Raw genomic sequence first — 18,375 nt, 5'->3', positions numbered from 1 at the left:
AAACAAGTATGAATGGGTGCATGTGATAACTCACACTTAACATACATAATGGTGCAAAGCAGTTGTGTCCCTACTTTGCCTTTGCTTTGCGTGTTGTTTTAAAACGTTCAAATGTATTGTTGATTAGAATCTGTAATACGGATATCTGAAAGTGTAGAGAAGATGTGTTTTGTTCAACACAGAAAAAGAAAACTAATTGGCAGCCACTAATTGCTGAGTGGATGAAATAAATAATACATAGTGAGTGGCGACGCCTCCTGCAGGGACTGTCTCCTCATCGGGGCATGAGCGGGGCAGACTGAAGTGGGTCTCTGTGCAGACAGGATTTGTCATGCCCCAGTGAGTGTGTCTGGCTTGTAAGACCTCTGACCTTTGTCTACCGCCTCACCACCCCCCTCCCACCCTACTCTTTGACCCCCTGTACTTCCTCTCCCATGTTTCCTCACAGCGAAGCGTGTCTGAGAACTCTCTGGTTGCCATGGACTTCTCCGGACAGACAGGTCGGGTTATTGACAACCCTGTGGAGGCCCAAAGCGCTGCGGTGGAGGAGGGACACACATGGAGGGTGAGTCTGAGCTCCACTTCAGGCTATGATTTTCACTTAGAAAATGGAGGATAATTGTCCATGAGTGATGCCACTGCGTATATATGTGGCATGGACCTCTTCTGCTTCAGGGGCAAATGATTGGAACCTCAGTTGGCTTTCTGGTGGTCACACGGTTGGGCTTGTGTTGCTTCTGTCTGAGTTGTTTTTTTCTGCATCTTGTTGTCATGTAATTCTGAGGAGAACATGGTAAATAATATTGGCTGTCAAGCACCCGACGTTAGGATAGTCTTAGTTGTGATTGGAAAAGTAGAACACACTGAACTCTTGATACAGCTGCTGTGCTTCACATGTGCTACATGTGTGGCTGTGGGTGATGTGTGAGCACGACAGAGCCATTTCTAATGTTCGTGACAAATGTCAGACCCATCCTGACGGCCCGAAGGAACTAAGCGATTAGCTCTTCTTAGACAAGATGTCTCCTTCAGAGGGTGGAATCCTCTAAATGAGTGAATAAAGGCCTGGTGTGAGTGGTTCATTCTTATGATCACCCAGTTAATTCAAGACAAAGCTCCCAGTTGTAAAAGCTAATCGATGGAGTCACTTTTTTTCCTCCGTAGAAGCGAAGCCCACGCATGAATGTCCTCGGGAGTCCCAGTCCCCTGCACCCGTCCTCTCTCAGCACAGGTACTGAGACCTCTCACGCGCTCAAACGCAAGCATCTAATGTGAGTGTCAACCTGTGCCAGTCATCCACAGAACTCAGGTGTGGTTTCATGGGCGCATCGTGAGAGAAGAAGCCCACAAGATGATCATGCAGCAGGGTCAAGTGGACGGGTGAGACACACCATGGTTTCTGTGGAGCCAAGAAGATTGACATATTTGGTCTTCAGAGCTTTCTGACATTTACAAAACTAGAATAGAGCAAGTGATGATCCTCAACCTCAGTCAACATTTGTTTGATTTTAATCTAAACTGTTGCAGAGCTTTATTCTTTATAATGCTGTCTGACATAAAGTTGGACGTGTGTTACTGTATATTTAGGATGGCTGGTGACTCAGACGCTGCCACTGCTTCTGCGTTTTAGGCTCTTCCTGTTGCGGGACAGTCAGAGTAACCCCAAGGCATTTGTGCTCACCATGTACCACCACCAGAAGATCAAGCACTTCCAGATCCTCCCGGTCAGTCCTCAACATTTATTGAACCGTGTACGGTATTTATTTGGAAAAGCAAGTTTGTCTCGCACTGAGACGGCACGTGCCTCTGCCAAGCGGCTGCTTCCACGTGGCTCTAAAAGAATACAGTCAAATCAATAAAACCACTGGCATGATGCGAGAACACAACCTGTGGGAGTGAACGCACGGTGTCATTCCCCAGATGTCGGGCAATGTAACCCAGCAACCCAACATCATTGTAGTTGACTTGGACAGGATATTTTGCGACATGGATCATGATCATGTACGCTAGTTCTGCACAGATCCCTTTAAAAACCTTTCGGGAAACTTTTTTAGCGGGGTTGTCCAAACCAGTCCTCAAAGGGCCAGGGTGATGCAGGTCTGTGTTCCGACCAATTTCCAGGTGTCAGCTGAAACAAGCAGCACCAGGCTGCGGTTTGGACACCGCTGTTTTTGACAGTTTGGAGTGAGTTGCGGTTAGTGAGTCGGTGAAAGTGTGGCACACACGGCGCTAACTGTTCCTCTCTTGTGGTGTGAAGTGTGAAGAAGACGGAAAGGTGTTCTTCAGCTTGGACGACGGCGCCACCAAGTTCACCGACCTGATCCACCTGGTGGAATTCTACCAGCTCAACAGAGGAGTGTTGCCCTGCAAGCTCAAACACCCGTGCACCGCCGTGGCCTTGTGACACTCCCCCTTTGTACCCTTTTCTTTTTGCACACTTCCCCTCGCCCCGGCTGAGCCCCCTCCCACCCCCCTTACAACCTCTCACCAACCCTGAAGAGTTTGAGGAGATCCGGAGAAGTCAACTCAGCAGGAGCTAAGCACTGGAGACGCCTCTGGTGCACAAGCTTTGCTTCGCCTTACTGCGTTTTGGATGCTTGAACGGAAAATGAGGTCTGAAAGTTGGGACAGTGTGGGACCAGGAAGTGGTGGGGTTTTATGGTTGGATCCCTCTGTTAGTCCCCTCGACACAACTCCTCCATTCCTCCAGGCATGATAAGCTGCGGTGTCCCTCAGGGGGGCGCCCTTTGACTTCCTCACCGATCATCAGGGATGGATGAGAAGCTCTCTGGCTGTTGGTCCAGGAGTTCTCTCAGCCTGCGCAGTCCAGTCTGGATAAGCTGACACAACGACCCCGCTGATTCAACACGTGCCCCTCCTCCTCCACACAAGCTCAGAGGGCCGGATGAAAGGAAAAAGGAATGTTCTGTCAGGAAGGCCGTGACGAGCCTCTCTTGTAGAGTCGATTACTTGATGTCATTGTGATGCTGTTTTATTACTGTTGAGTCAATGCAGAACCCGTTTTGCACTTGTGGGGGCGACAGAGAGCGAGCTCTCGTCCTCTTCCTCCTCACCTTCTGAGGGGATCGCAGCCCTGGCGCTAGAGACCTGGCCGCAGGAGGAGGCGGAGGAGGACGGCTGGGGACGGCGCCCCGGGAGCCCGTCCACCCCCGAGCTTCGACCATTTCTTCTTCAATCAAAGGCTGACGTGAATTGGTGTTGAATGTGATTTGTGTTTCTGGAGGTCTGTTCTTAGCTCACTGCTTGCACATTTGAATTTCAACGTTGAAGGGTTCAGAGCCGCCGTGTTCGGACTCACTGCTGCGCGCAGACACTGACCACTGTTTCCAGACAGAAGCACTCCCGAGACGAATAACTTGAATCGTGAGCTCAGCTGACTGTACGGCAGCCCAGTCAAGTGAGCGTCACTTGCCTTAAGTCAGAATGGTGAGCCTCGTGTGTGAAGAGCTGCATGTGAACGCGCGCGCTGGTGCTCACCACGAGGACCGCAGTCGCCGTCAGCAGAAGCTACGCCGGTCTAGGACAAAAGCCACCAGCACTTTTTGGGCCGCGGGGTCACGTGCAGTCACGCCGCACGCCACACCCGTCAGACTCCCGCACCATCACCTTCGCGTCACGTGACCCGAGAGAATCAGTTTACATCGGACGTTCGCCTCGTACCGGCGTTAGCCGCTCCTGGAGACAGACGTCAACCACAATCGCTCTCCGCGATCAGCTCTGCAGCCGCGCTGTGAACGCTCCAGTTGTGTCTCCACAAGATGGGTGTTGCTTAGTGGACTCTTTAGGAACTCTCACCTGCGCTGCTCCCCATGGTCTCATACGCTAACAGAACGATCCCACCGCGTTGCATCTTCAGGGACGAAGCTTTACACATGAACTGCACCCACCATTTGGCGCCTGTGTAGAAGGTTCGGTTCCAGTTTGGTCCTCTGATCCAGAGGTTCAGCGTGTGCTTGCGGCCTGCAGGGATCCAGTCTGTGACTCTGCTCAACTGTTAGACGATCTTTCACCATGTAGCGTTGTCGGCGCATCAGTCCGCCTGAACTTCTGTTCCCCTTCGAGCGCTCACAGTGATGAAGTCCCGCTTCACTGCGCTGACCCTCGATCCTCATGATCCCTTCGCAGTCTCAGTGACGGTAACATCAGCCCGTCGAGCCTCGAACATTGTTGAGCCGACTTCCCTCACTGAGGCTTGGGAACCAGATGCGACGCCGGCGCGTGCTTGCCTCTGTAGCAGTCCCACATTTCCTAGAGCCGCTCAGTCAGGACCGTGACCCGGGTCTGACCCTCCGACTACCTAGCAAACTGGTGCCGCCCGTCCGACCAATCTCAGCACGCGAACCATTCGGCCTTCGTCAGTCAGACTCTCCAGGGATTGGATAATGCTTGAACCCCAACGCCCCCAACCCAACTGTGTCCAGCCTGTAAGCTATTACCGTGTGAGTGTGAGCGAGCGCGTGCGCGGCTAGACTGTTATACTGACTAATCAGGATTGCTAACTCAGCTGTTATCATACATACATGCCTTTGTAGACCAGTAGTGAGAAGGTGGTGACAGGAAAGCGATGCCTTGCTTGGTTGAGGACGGGAGGTGACAGGTATCCCAGTATTCTCGTCACACGGGGAGGCGGGGTATGAGGTCACTCGCCGTCCTCCTCCTCTGGTTTGTGCTACCGTGCAATTGTAGAGCCCGAGTCCACCAGTAGAAGTGTGAACCTATGTGAAGCTCTGGAGGAGACGTAGATCTAACACTGTACCTAGGTCACAGATCACTATGTGAGGGGCGTTATGTTTTACTCATAACTCCACGTAAATATGAAGAATGATTTATTTTGTCCTTTTTTTTTTCAATATTTGACTGTGTGTATTATTGTGTATTTTCTTGTTTGCCACAAAAAAAGACCTTTTATAAAAAATATATATAAAATAAAGATTAAATCACAAAATGAAAAGCAGCTTTTTCTATCATGTACGTTTCACGCACATTCATTGGTTTTCATTGCCTTTACTGAAATGCATAACTGAGGAGTGAATCGGTGCATCATTGGCCTGGAGTAGCGCTATATGTCAACTAAAGGTCTTAAAAATGGAAGAAAGTATGTGAGACATCGTGACCGCATCACAGGAAGAAGCTTTTGCTTAGTCAACTTTTGTGCCTTCTCTGTGGAGTTTGTATGTTCTTCTCTTGCTTGCGTGAGTGGTTGTTTGTCTCTGTGTGTCCCATGACAGACTGGTGACCTTTTCAGTGTGTCTCAAAGTGTCTGGGACTGGGGCCCCAAGCGACTCCCTTAAGGGAATAAAACGGGGAAGATGAATGAATAAACTCTAGGTCTATGCCGACTGTGTGAAGGAGGCCTCTGGCTCAGCTCACTCTATAGTTTGGTAAAGCCAGACGGGAGTGTCCTTAATGCCACTAGCATTTAGGAGTCGAGACTCATATCTCGTCAAAAGGCGATGCTGACCACCATTTATGCAACACAATTTTCTTTTTTTACCCTTCGGATATATCGTAGTTGTATCTGGTTTTACAAATGGACTGGATCTTTTTTTAAGCTTGGACGTGTAGTTTGTCAGCAGCAAAACACACACTCTGACTTGTTTTGGGATCAAAATTGAAGGCGTAGAATAAACTCAATATTTCTGCGAAGCTAAACCAAACTTGCCAGTTTTCCAATGATCACTGAATCCACAAATTAATAAAAATAATACAAAGAGAAACAAAAATGAAGACACAAAACCACAAACACATATCCATAATGTTTAATTTTCTGTTGGCAAATGAGAGTATTTACACACATATGTATGAACTGTACAACAAATATACATGCAAACATAAAAAATATGAACAAATGTTTCGATGACAAAAACTGAAGCCTCCGAATGGAGTTTCCTTGTTTCAATGGCCTCTGGAGACGACAATGAAATAAATAAGGAAATTACACTAAAACAGCAGAGGAAACCAGCCATGGTTTGCCAACAAGCGTCATTTAAAAACTCACAATTCTGACGTCTCGCCGTGTTCGCTTGTCAAACACCAGTTCCTCACTTGTGTAAACCAGATCACAACAGAAGCAATTTAAAGCTAAAGAGGACTTTGGTGCTCCGACTACATCTGTACAAAAAAATACTCTCTCAAATCAAAGTGTGTCGTGACCTTGAACGAGCCTCCCTAAGTTGAAAAAACACAAACCACCTGGCTGTACATTTTTACTCCTAAATTTATTACAGAATCTTCATAAATAGTTGCATAAAAGGTTAAAGCTGCAACATTGCACATGAAAGTAAAAAAAAAAAAAAAAAAAAAAGAACGAGTGCATTTTCAGTATTTTGTTTTGCTTCGCTGCACATTCACGGCTCACAGTCGCTGTGAGGACAAAGAAGGCAGAAGTTCCTGTACAAGAGTTTTAAGGCTTCAAACATCTCTGCACTCCATTTTGTTCTGGGTAAAGAAGCGACCCGGCTCGGTCAGATTGGACGATGCAGCCTGGTTTACTTGGTCGTCTCTGAAAGTGGCACAGAAATATACATTTTGGAACCCGAGAGTTCAGAGCAGAAACCACACACGTCTGTCGGCGTCTCTTTTTTCTCAAAATAAATTACTAATTTATTTATATATTTAATTTATTTTGTGTAATGGAGTATAAAATCTGTGTCGAGCAGCAGCAGCAGACGAGGGCGACCCCTCAACGATGGGACTGTGGTCGTGAAGGAGGACAGATCAGCGTTTCAGCAGCGGGAAGTTGAGCCTCAGGGCTGCAGCCGACACTGGATGAAGCTCCGGACTCCCCCCATGGGTCGAGCGTCCGTCTGATGTTTCCGGCGGTCGATGAAGGCCACGAGCCGCGACGTGTCCAGGCAGAACTCCATTCTGGCATCGGCCCGGTTGCCCTGCAGCCACGGCTCCTGAAGGCAGAGTCCGGACGAAAGCCTGGCGATGGGGTCGGTCCTCAGCAGGAGACAGACGAAGTCCCGGGCCGCTTGGCTGACCCCGTGGAAGTAGTCCCGGGGGAAGCTGAAGTCCAGCCTGCAGATATTCAGACACGTCTCCTCGGCGCTCTCGTCCAGAAAGGGGGAGGCGCCGCTCAACAGCACGTAGGTGACCACGCCCAGGCTCCACATGTCGGTGGTCAGCGACACCGGCTCGCCCAGAACCAGCTCCGGCGAGGCGAACTCTGGGCTGCCCAGCAGCGGGTGGGTGTAGTGCGAGCTGTTGAGCTGCACCGCATCACCAAAGTCAGTCAGTTTGACGATGGGCTGAGCAGCTGAGCTGTGGGACACCAGCAGGTTCTCAGGCTGAAGAGAAAGGAGAAGATGGAACCATGAGCAGGTGATGACGGAATCACAGCACACACGGCAGGCAGGCTGAGCGAGTCAGTAGCACACGGCCGACGCCTGTTTCCATCCAGGCAGAGAGGAGCGACTCACCTTGACGTCCAGGTGAACCACGCGACAGTTGTGCAGGTAGTGTAAAGCTTCTAAAACCCCTCGCAGGTAGCCCGCCACCTTCTCCTCCGTCAGGTTTCCCCAGCTCACGATGTAGTCCAGCAGGCGGCCCTGGTCAGCCCTGGAGGGAAGGTGGTGTTAGAGGAAGGGGACAGTGGCACTGCTGAGACAGGCGGCGGCGCTCACATCTCCAGGACCAGCACGTAGCTGCTGGCTGTTTCATACGTGTCCAGCAGACTGATGATGTTTGGATGCTGGAGTCGCTGGAGCAGATTCAGCTCCTGAGTCACTCGGTCCCTCCTCATCATCTTCTTGTTCACCAGCTTGACCGCCACAGAGCGTTTGGTTCCTTTGTGGTCGCATCGTTTGACAACGGAGAAGCGCCCCCTGGAGACGACCTTGTGTTATTAATGGTCATGGGTAGGGGACTAATGAAATCCAAGTCAAAGTCACACGGAAGCATTTAAAAAGGTGTTGAAAACCTCCTTGCTTCACTTCAGTTTCATGGCCAGAACGAAAGAGCAGATGAAATAGAGAGCAGTCAGGAAGGCTGCGGGACTCAGGTCAGATTCACGTCTTTGCAGTGACTAACTCAGTCAAAACGCCAGTCGGATATAACTGAATTGTGTTTATCATCTCCATTCCTAGTGGTGTGATTGACTGAAAGTGCCCCCCGAACATCTAGCCTTGTGAAGATGAGTCCACTCTCACAACCCTGAGATGAAGTTGGTTTCCACAAACGTTTCATTAGATTTCAGGGGAGAATAAAACCCACTGGACCCTGAGATGGACAACATTAAAGCGGGTTTCAAACAGGAAGCTGGACTTGCACTGCTGGTCCTGATGGCTCTCGGAGCTGGGTTGGACTCAAGTGTTATAGTCTCTCTGAAACGGCTCAGCAAGGGTCCATATTAGGTCCTCCACTCTTCTCCCTCGCCCAAACAGAAACTCAGCTCAGCTGCGACGTCTAGACCCACTCACCTCCCCAGTTCCACCACCTCGCTGTAGTGAGAGTCGAAGTTGTCCTTCCAGCTGACTCGGCTGCCGTCTGTGGACACGGCTGGCGCACACAGACACACACACACACACACAGCACCGTCAGTCAGCAGCCCAGTCAGACGGCTGTCAGCTCCACAGTCTTACCCAAAACTCTGAGGCTGGCTGAAGACGAGACGCTGCCGAGCTCGTTCGTGGCCACGCAGGTGTAAACGCCATCATCCTCGGACGTGGCCCCGACGATACGCAGAGTGGCCTCGCCGTTCTCACTGAGAGCAGCAAGCACAGTGACAGTCAGGACACACTGGTCCAGAACATCACAACACATTAGGTTCCAGTCATTGTCTTAAATGATTTTCTTCCAACACAAGCTGTACATGATTCTCACTTTTCACTATACCAAATAGTTCTGAAGGCGTCTCTACGAACGTGTTCACAGTGTTCCACCACACTGCAGTCACTTATTTCCTATCCAGAGCAGGAGACAGCAGCTCCCACGAGGGCAATGACACATGCACTCGGTTCTGAGGTTTTACACATGTAGAACTTTGGGCAGCACTTGGCAGGTCTAGCTCTGAGAAACGGTCCAAAATGCTGTGATTTAATATGGTTCAGATTTAATGCATTTGAATCACTGCTCATTTTGGAGGAAATAGTGATTGAAAGACACACTAAATACTTGTCCATGATTACTAGAAGATAATCCCAATAAACCATACACTTACGGACACTTACGGACTGTGGATGGGTTATGTAATGTATTTATAATATTGTATTTAAAATATAATATTTTTTTAATATTTTACAACATCAGTATTGAGACCCCGACACCCACCATCACTGGTTGAACAAATCACCTCCACTTCCCAGATAGTAGGAGTCAAACCCTGCGTGTGGATGATCATTTCTCACCTGAAGAGGGCACTAGTGTGGCCATTGTTGAGGAGGTTGCTCTGGTTGGGTCCCCTCCAGGTGACCGTGACGCGGGTTCGACTGCTGACCTTACACCTCAGGGTCACGCTCTCTCCGTTGTCACAGGTCACATCACTCAGAGGGAGGAGGAACTCCGGGGGGACTGGGGACAGAACCAAGTGTCAACTTTTGTTTTTGAGGACTTTGGAAACAACCATCCATCAGGACGTCTGACTCACCGTCGTAGATGTAATTGGGGTTTAGAAGCTGAGAGGATAAAAGAAATGTCAGCTGAAACATGTCACAGGTGACGCACAGGCACAGAGGGACTGACCTTTACAGACACTTTATTGACAAGTCCTTCTCTGGATTTCCTGTAACCGTTCTCCAACTTGTTTTCCTTCTTCCCTTCCTTCTCCTTTTTCTCAGATTTCTTGCGAATCCTCAGGGTCGAGTGCCAGGAAGACTTGCGGCTAAAAAAAAATTGGAATCAAGATTTTAAGCACTGATGATGTTTGAGGAACACAGGGAAAACAAAAACAATGGGATGAAATAACCACTTTTCTTAAGTTGCTCTATAAAACATGAGGCCAGGTTCCCACAGTGCATACCAATAGTGTTGCTTGCCCTGTGCAATGTTAAGGACGACAGCTGAGACTGACGCATCTACGACTGACAACCTAACACGTCCATGCGTGACGACACACATGGAAGGTGGCCTCCTGTAGACATCATCTACAATCATGTGACCAATTCAGCTGCTGTCGTTTGACGGTGCCACGTCAAGCTGTGTTCAGTGACAACAAGTAATGAAAGCTGTCGGTGGCAGAGTGGCACTTCATTCATTATTGAGCGAGCTGTAGTCATTCGACGTGCCGCGGTACTTTTGTGTCCTTCGTCCCCTCCCCTAACCCCCACACACGCATGCGTGCGCCACACATAGCTGACACAGGCAGGACAGCGATCTATTTGTCTCTGCAAAGATACAACCAATATGTACACACAGCACCTCTTTCACTGTGCATTACATCAAAGCCTTCATGTATATCGCCCACCTGGAAGCTACGTAAAATATATTCAACACCACTCTTGGACCCAAAAAGCACCACAGTTTTCCCTTTTATAATAAAAATCCTGCAGCCTCCTGTCACGACTATTAGACTCTCCCCAAGTGGTGTCCCTGAACTGCAGAGGGGTTTATTTCATTCATTGTAAATGGATTTATTCCAGCAGATGGCGCAACACTGTGTCAGTAGCGACACCCTCTGAGGCACGGTTTCCTTATCACTCCTGAAAACTAATGCATATTTGTCTAAACACAACATTTAAGAATGAATAACGTGAAGTAAAAAACAAGAACACATTGAGGAGAAATGTCATTGTTTTGATAGAAGATAACCAAAGAAATGAACGCTGCAGTTACAAACGTGTACATGACAAAAATCCTTGTTGACCACTTCATTCAGCAGAGCATGGTGAGTGGGGAGTGAAAATGTTTGAGGCATCAGCTCATTGACACCAGGAAACTGCTGTAATCCATGTTCACACTTAAACTAGTTAAAATCTAGACAAGCACTCAAGCGAGTGCAGACCTAGCCAAGCAGCTTATTGATACTTATTGGTGTAAATGTTCAATAACTTGATAATATTTCAACATTGTTGATATTAATGAGCCTAGAGGGACAGCAGGCGGCAGTAGCAAAGCTAACAGTGAGCAAGAACGGGAGCCTGCACTGCAGCTCCTTCTGTATCACAGAGAGAGACCAACATCCAAAAGACTTGTGGACCCAGATGGTGACGCAGAACACCGCCAGACTTGTCTGCTCCATAAAACTCCAGGGAAATCAGTTTTCGAGTTATTTGGCTGATAAGCAGTGATGGCCATCCATCCTGGTTGACAGACGTAATAGACTTACTTGACTGTTCCCTCAGGACAGTCAGCCACAACAGCCGAGGTGTGTCCGAGCACGAAACCGGGGATCCAGCCCTCTGCGGCAGGACCTTGTTCTGTGGCCGCCCGGAACACCAGGAACATGTTTTGTTGGTTGCTTGCCAAAATCTGGACCACCTCGCCCTGACTGACGCTGATCTCATCCTCCTTCACGGCCATGTAGTCCTGGGTCACCAACATGGTCGAGACGCTACTGCTGCTGCCGCTTTCACTCTGAGAACAAGGAAGAGAAAACAAGGATGACTGGAGAAGAATTAAGAGACAGACAGTAAACAAGGGATTTTTCAAACCCAGACATGTCAGTTAGGGGACAAACTAAGGTTAGTCGCAGGAGCACACTGGACCACCACCATGGAGACAGCAGGAAATGAAGGTGGGCCAGGAGGAGGTCAGTGTTAGTAGAAACTTGAGAGAATCAGGAGGCAGTGTTTTGATGAGTCATTCTGGGTGAAAGTGAAACACCCTCCACTCGGGGGAGAAGAACCAGAAGACCAAAGAGCAGGAGGTTTTAGAAGACGCGGCCCGCGTGCGAGAGTCAGTGCAGTCAAATTAGCGGACAGATTAGTAGCGCTGCCTGTTGGAGAACAGGACACAGACAGGACAGACCAGAGCCCCCTTTGCCTCTGTTAGTGGCAGCAGTGGGTGTCTTACCCCGTTACTCTGGGTGGACTGGATAGACTGCTCGCTCGCCGAGGAGCAGGTACTCATGCGGTCGGCATCCTTGCTGTGTGTCGAGTGTCGGTGGGTTTGGTTTGAATTCTGTCTCACTGGACTTTCGCCCGCTTCCCCAGGGAAGGTAAAGGAACTGGGCCGACTGGCGGGAGAGCCGGGCATTGAGCTCCAGAATCCTGATTTCTGGCTCGGGCTTGGAGGGGGGGCCACATCTTTGATAAAGGTAGGGGCAGCTTGAGGCGGGGCCAGTGTGGACACGGGTCCTGGCCGCTGTTTGGACAAGGGTGTGGAGGGTAAAGGGTTGACAATGGCGCGGGATACAGGCGCCACAATGCTGGTTTGGGGCTGTACTTGGTCCTCTGTGGTCTGGAGGGGCCGTTTGGCCTGTGTGCTACCTGATGGAGGTAGCAGGGGTGAAGGGACAAGGCGAGGGGTTAAACCTGGATCACAAGTGAGCGGAACTCACACCTCCGTCACATGTTTCACTTGACCAACAGACGGAAAACACTCATACCTGATATTTTGTTTGGACCATCCAGATCAGCCCCCGGGTGGTGCCGCAGGGGCTGAGGTAGTCTGGATGGTTGGGGTATCCTTGAGGGTCGTCGGGAACCGCCCTGGACCGAGCTGCTCTGAGGATTCGCGGTGACGATTCCTATAGGACTGGATCCACTGCTGCCAGACAGAGCTGCCGTTGGGGGCCCACAGGGCCCGCTGCTCGCACCAAGATGATTCCTCTGGTACTCATTGGGAGAGGTCAAAGCTGGGGGAAAAACATTGTCCATGAAACTTTTGCTGCCTCTTTATTGTGAAAGCTAGCCTGTAGTGCAGAAGATCCTGGATCAGTCACTTGATATAATGTGAAGGAAACATCACCGAGACATGCAAGTACCGCCTGACAAGTTTACATTCAGCCCTCAGTCATGACGGGTTACACAGGCCTGAGTCATAGATCACTGTGAAACAGCAGAAACAGGTGTCTGGACAGGAAGTGGTTCAGGGCTGTGGTTTCAGATGGAAAAAATGTCTCCTGTATAGCCACTTGCTCAAATTAGTCAGTCTGACTCGAGTCATGCACGAGTCAGTTATATCTGTAAGTCATGCTGGCTTGAATTGATCTGGTCAGACTACTGTACTGTACTGTATTCAACACTTTCCCCTCAAGTCTGTGTTTGGGCTCACCGTTAAGGAAATTGCGCTGAGTCTCCAAAATCTGACTGATTTGCAGCGTCCAGACCTCGCACACTCCTGGGTGGGACGAGTGAAGAACAAAGGACTCTACCACGCTGTTACTAGCACGTGAGGTGAGCGTGAACTTGCAGGGATCGCCTTCCCTGTTCGCCTCCAGACCTAAACAGCTCATCTGGAAGAGAGGAGACGTCACTCTCATGTAGGGGCTGATTCCAGCCTTGGTGTGTTGGACTCCTCTGTACCTTGATGCTGTGTTTGTAGAGGAACCCAGGCAGCGAAAAGCCCTTCTTCTTATCTGTGGGCTCACTGAAAATAACCAGCTGCTCAAAGAGGAAGACTCGCTGCTCTCTGGTCCGTCCCTCTGCATCTGTCACCACGAAAGTGTCCTGGAGCAGCAGACGCCCCTGAGCCACGATCTTCCCCTGCGGAGACAAGGTCCAGTAACTTTTCAACAACTTTCCAAGACCAAGTGAGACGAATGCTGAATATTCTCTTACGTCGAATCCCTGCAGTCGACCCACGTTCATCATGTCGTTGCACCTTTTCGGCACGATGCACATCACCTCCACTGCTTTCTGTTGTAGCAAGGAACAGAGTTCATATTGTTAGCTCCACGTTTGTCCTTGAACACAGTTCCACGTCTCCACACACCTCTAACTCTGTAGACTCCAGCCCAGCCCTTTTGGAATGCTTCATAAAATCCTACAAAAGGATGCAAATGTTAACGCAGTGTTGGAAATACGCGCCCATGTCAACACAAGTGCACTAAACCAATGTTCCCTGCTTTCACTTCAGATTCAGTCACTCTCTATTTAATTTAAATGCTAATCTGAAAGCAAGCATTTCAACAGAACAGCAAGCCATAGTGCCCATAGTGGAGAGCAGAATACAGACCTTGAGCAGTAGCTGGTACTTCATGATCCTCTGAACAGGCTTTATCAACAAGTCAGTGATTTGCAGACGGTGGCCCAGGCGGTGCTTCAACTCCTACACAAGAGTCACATGTTACTACAGTCGCTGCATTCTGCAGTCGCGCCAGACGTCAAAAAGCAGATCTGTACCTCAAAGTACGTGTCAATGTACTCGCTCACAATGTGCTCTGACTTGGGCTTATTCTGGCAGTAAACCACGTACATGTTTAGCCTCCGTTCCTGGGCAGCACAAGGACACGTGGTTACATGCTGTTTCACTACAAGTGGAAGGAATGAACATGATATTGGGACTGACCTGCTTGAGAAACAAGGCCCCGAGTCTGTCCGGGTCCTCCAGACATTTTTCTAGCTCCCCGAGGAAGAAACTGAGCAAAAAGAGAGAACAGTGTCACAGGCGGTGCATGGATCACATACGATATGCAACCTGTAGCTCCATACTCAGTGTGCCAGTCGTAGATCTGGTGAATGTTGCCAAACACAATCTTGTCCTTCCCTTTCATATCGTCAGGGACGCCCTCCTCCTTCATTCTGCTCATGTAGCCCTGAGACATGTACAGGTTTAAAAAGCTTGCTGATAGAAATGTAAACAGATTTTCAGTCACTCTACAAAAAACATCAGCACGAGATTGTATGTCTCATTATAAGAAAATTATTTCTCATTCATTTAAAATTGCATTGAAAGGTGAAAAGGAAGATGTGACTTATTCAGTCAAAGGCAAGAGATTGTTGTTTAAGACGCTTCTCACCAGTGAGACTTGACGCCAGGAATACTAGGTTCAAGCCAAATGTACAGTAAAATTAATATTTCTTTTATATTAAGAAACAGTGCTGAACTATGATTTTCCAACTCTGCAGTTTAATCTGCAAATTGTCAGGCAGGTGACTGCGTCACTCAGGATTTTGCTTCAACTCACCTCCACAATCAGACTAAGGTCTCGAATATATTCTCTCTCTGTGTCCACCAGCTCCAGCAGAATATAACTGAAATGACACAGAAACATTCCTTGTTGTTCAATACAAAACAATTTAATAAAACACATCTTCCTCATGTGAATAAACTCATTTGACACTCAGAGCCAGATTTGCAGACTACATACATTCATACAAACATTCTGTGGTGAGCATCATTAATGCGTAATACAATAGGAATAAAAGGCTTTGTTCCACATTTGAACATGACTTGGTGTTAGCTTAAGTTGAAGTTGACCTACTGTCGTTTCTTGAGGATGCTTGCCCTGCGTTCATCCATCTCTTCAATGGGGGAAGAAGAGGAGAGAAGGGAGTTGTCAGACGGGTTAAAGGACGGAGAGCTGCTGTCTCCTTGTTCCACTGACAAAGAGTTGGGACGGTCCTCCAGAGCCTGCAGATGGAAAACTGGTTAATTGACTAAAACGCCCCAAAGTGTATTCTTGCTTCTCCTGCGTTCCCTCACCATTTCATTTTTCACCAGCTCCTCGATGGCACTCACCAGCTCTGCTGCACTTGGTGTCTCAGAACTGGACGGACGCACAGACAGACGTGAGGACGTCTGTGAGGATGGAGGACATAAATGAGGGCCTGAACAACACTGATGCCTCCTCAGTTGACATGAATGAGGGAAAGCATTGTGCAACAATATTATACACATGAAAGACTTCAAGCTGAACCCTACAAATAGGTATGTGACGTGTTTAGTTTCACTTCATCAAAAACCGGAAAGATAACTGCCATCTCAAGTTACAGTCCTTCTGGTGATTTACAGGAACCATAATCTCACAACACCAAATATGAAATTTTAAATTGCTATACCATTGAACACTGGCTTTTGTAAACACATTAAACACTCAACATGTTTTCGCTATAAAAACAAAATAGTTTGATGACTTTTTGTAATTATTACTTGCATCTCATGAACATGTTTTAAGTATATATTCTATTAAATGCAGTCCTGTTTTTATTTACCATAATTTCTGACTCTGGTTTGTATTTGCACAGTACAGTAACTTTAAAAATATTCCTTAAAATAAAAAATAATTATGCTCATTACAAAAAAAAAACATAACAATTAGAACATTTTTACATCTCTCACATAGTTCTCTATTGCTATGTTTAATTTTAGTGAACTATTTTTATAGTCGCTCAATACAAATGATGGAGTGAAACTAAAGCTGCATCCATATTTGCTGCTGCTAGTTCACAGGTCTACCATGGATGGACATGAATTCACTCTGAAGGTCATGCTTGAGTCATTTGTTAAATCTGTGATGTTCAAGAGCCATTTAGGAGCCATTGATGAGTTGGAAGATCTTCAGTATCTTGCACAGAAAGACATTCAGGGTCACTTCCCAATCAGATTAAGAAATGACCAAATGAAAATGAACCGTTTCTATAAAATGGAAAAAAAAACAATGTAAAGAAATGAATAGAAAAAAAGTGGTCCAAGAGGAAGAGATGATTTTAGGATGCAAACTGTGTTAAAATGAAAAAAGGTAGGTGTGATTGGAATACTCGAAATGTGGACTTACAGTAAATGTAACTCTATGTACATAGTTCAGGAGAGTCTCACCCTTGCTCTGCTGTGCTTCAAGACTTTCCTCAAATAGGAATTCGGGGTGAGGCTGTGTGCCCGTCTGGCCTCACCAGCAATTAGAGGTGCCAATTACTCGCATGGGTCATGAGGCTAAACGCACAGAGGGTGATGAGGACGAGCGGGCGGTGGGTTTGTGAGCGGGACCTTGGGGTCAGGAGATGGAGGAACAAGAGGGGAACTTTTCCTGTATTGTCATTTCAGCGTCAGCCCAAGGGGATAGAACCACTTTAATATGAGTCAAGCTTACGGGGGGTGGGGGGAGTGACTGCTTCAGAGCGCTAGTTTCATGTAAAGCTCATGCATCCTCTCTATGTACACTAGAATGAAATGTCTGCTGACGTTCGACAGTAAGAGCGAGTGAAAGCCACATTTGAATCTAAATGTCCGAAGTAGACAATGTGTTCAGATTTGCAAAAACTAAGGCCATCGTGTTTAAAAGCTGAAAAGTGCCATCAAATCAAAGGGACAATCGGGTTCTCTTTGCAGAACACAAATCTAGTTAAGTTAGTGAAGCTGTTCGGAGGCAAGGCAAAAGAAAAAGAGAAGAGACAGTGGAAGGAGACAGAAGGGGGTCATCAGATGGACAGGTATGGAAACTGAGACAAAGCAAAGACAGGACACAAATCAAGGTAATGCTACAGAATGGCAAACAATACAACCAGGAAACAAAACAAAAAGAGAAACAGAAATTAGTTTCAGAGAACTCTTCTGGTCTATGAGACATTCGACTGGCTACATCTTTATTGCAGCTGACTTCTGTGTGCAGAATGTGTTTCACGCATGAGAGAAATGGATCATTACACAGCTCCCCTCGGTTGACTACACCACACGGAGACACTACTTCAGGACCAATAGTGCTAATAACCGCTGATAAAGTTTCAGTTAAATAACCTGGTTTTCATCTTCTCCACTGACGACTGAGTTGTATAGCGCGGCTCATGTGCAACATAACACTGTCATATAGTCAGAATTTGATTGACAGTAGCCTGAGTCAAGCCTAACCATCAACACATCAAAATTAATTAAAACAATATGACTCAAGGCAAGATGGACAGTATCTAAAAACACTTTTGTTATCATGTTGCACTCAAGCCCATGAGGAATAATTTGGAAATAAATACGGGATATTGGTTGTGCGTGGAAAATGCAAGAGCACCGTGTGGTGAAAGATTTTTTGCATCCACAAGGTGGCAGTACAACCAAAGGAAGCCACTTCAATTCCACAAGGCTGCTCCAAAGGAATTTCCAATAAACGGCACCGGAAAAGAATAACTCAACGGAGTACACTGCAATTCAGGGCAACAAAACTTTTTTTTCACTCTTTCAAACAAATCTGACAGGGCTAATTTCCTCTTTTCAGTCCCATGATTGAGACACACAAAAGAAGTCCTTGTGAAAATCATTTCAAAACACATCAGACAAACAACAGTGAAGCTAAACTACATTCCCTTTCATGTGTGTTGTGCTTCCAACCTTGTCGTCCTGTGAATCTGGCTGCAGCAGACTATGCTGCTGGATGGCCATGGGAGGAGGCAGAGGGACAGTGTCGGCTCCCTCTTCACCCTCCTCCTCCCCACAGCTCTGCATCCCTGAAGAACTGGACTTGGACAAAGTTCCACTGGACAGGCCTTCATTGCGAACCCTCTGCAACACCAAGACCCATTGTTCATGTGTGACTCAGAAGCGCAG

General features: G+C 47.7%; 2 protein-coding genes across 12 annotated transcripts in view; one reads left to right on the top strand and one right to left on the bottom strand.

Annotated features, from left to right (window-relative positions):
* LOC128757106 (growth factor receptor-bound protein 10-like) overlaps positions 1–4,954 on the top strand; it is a 33,860-nt gene extending 28,906 nt beyond the window's left edge. For all 7 annotated transcript variants that reach the window (XM_053862160.1, XM_053862159.1, XM_053862157.1 and 4 more), the window contains 5 exons: positions 449–565; positions 1,165–1,231; positions 1,293–1,380; positions 1,631–1,724; positions 2,258–4,954. In XM_053862160.1, the coding sequence (XP_053718135.1) occupies positions 449–565; positions 1,165–1,231; positions 1,293–1,380; positions 1,631–1,724; positions 2,258–2,404 (513 nt within the window). In that variant the 3' untranslated portion in view covers positions 2,405–4,954. The remainder of the gene's footprint in view (positions 1–448; positions 566–1,164; positions 1,232–1,292; positions 1,381–1,630; positions 1,725–2,257) is intronic.
* Positions 4,955–5,772: 818 nt separating this feature from the next.
* LOC128756784 (triple functional domain protein-like) overlaps positions 5,773–18,375 on the bottom strand; it is a 59,980-nt gene continuing 47,377 nt past the window's right edge. For all 5 annotated transcript variants that reach the window (XM_053861446.1, XM_053861444.1, XM_053861445.1 and 2 more), the window contains 23 exons: positions 18,160–18,330; positions 15,550–15,645; positions 15,329–15,477; positions 15,032–15,098; positions 14,556–14,659; positions 14,413–14,482; positions 14,247–14,336; positions 14,080–14,172; positions 13,837–13,887; positions 13,683–13,760; positions 13,428–13,607; positions 13,177–13,357; positions 12,509–12,757; positions 11,974–12,389; positions 11,288–11,535; positions 9,706–9,844; positions 9,611–9,638; positions 9,372–9,534; positions 8,607–8,728; positions 8,445–8,523; positions 7,650–7,850; positions 7,446–7,584; positions 5,773–7,313 (listed from right to left, as the gene is read on the bottom strand). In XM_053861446.1, the coding sequence (XP_053717421.1) occupies positions 6,768–7,313; positions 7,446–7,584; positions 7,650–7,850; positions 8,445–8,523; positions 8,607–8,728; positions 9,372–9,534; positions 9,611–9,638; positions 9,706–9,844; positions 11,288–11,535; positions 11,974–12,389; positions 12,509–12,757; positions 13,177–13,357; positions 13,428–13,607; positions 13,683–13,760; positions 13,837–13,887; positions 14,080–14,172; positions 14,247–14,336; positions 14,413–14,482; positions 14,556–14,659; positions 15,032–15,098; positions 15,329–15,477; positions 15,550–15,645; positions 18,160–18,330 (3,660 nt within the window). In that variant the 3' untranslated portion in view covers positions 5,773–6,767. The remainder of the gene's footprint in view (positions 7,314–7,445; positions 7,585–7,649; positions 7,851–8,444; positions 8,524–8,606; positions 8,729–9,371; positions 9,535–9,610; positions 9,639–9,705; positions 9,845–11,287; positions 11,536–11,973; positions 12,390–12,508; positions 12,758–13,176; positions 13,358–13,427; positions 13,608–13,682; positions 13,761–13,836; positions 13,888–14,079; positions 14,173–14,246; positions 14,337–14,412; positions 14,483–14,555; positions 14,660–15,031; positions 15,099–15,328; positions 15,478–15,549; positions 15,646–18,159; positions 18,331–18,375) is intronic.

This window comes from Synchiropus splendidus, chromosome 4, assembly GCF_027744825.2.
Source record: "Synchiropus splendidus isolate RoL2022-P1 chromosome 4, RoL_Sspl_1.0, whole genome shotgun sequence".
NCBI lineage: Eukaryota > Metazoa > Chordata > Actinopteri > Syngnathiformes > Callionymidae > Synchiropus > Synchiropus splendidus.
This window is presented reverse-complemented; position numbering and strand designations above follow the sequence as displayed.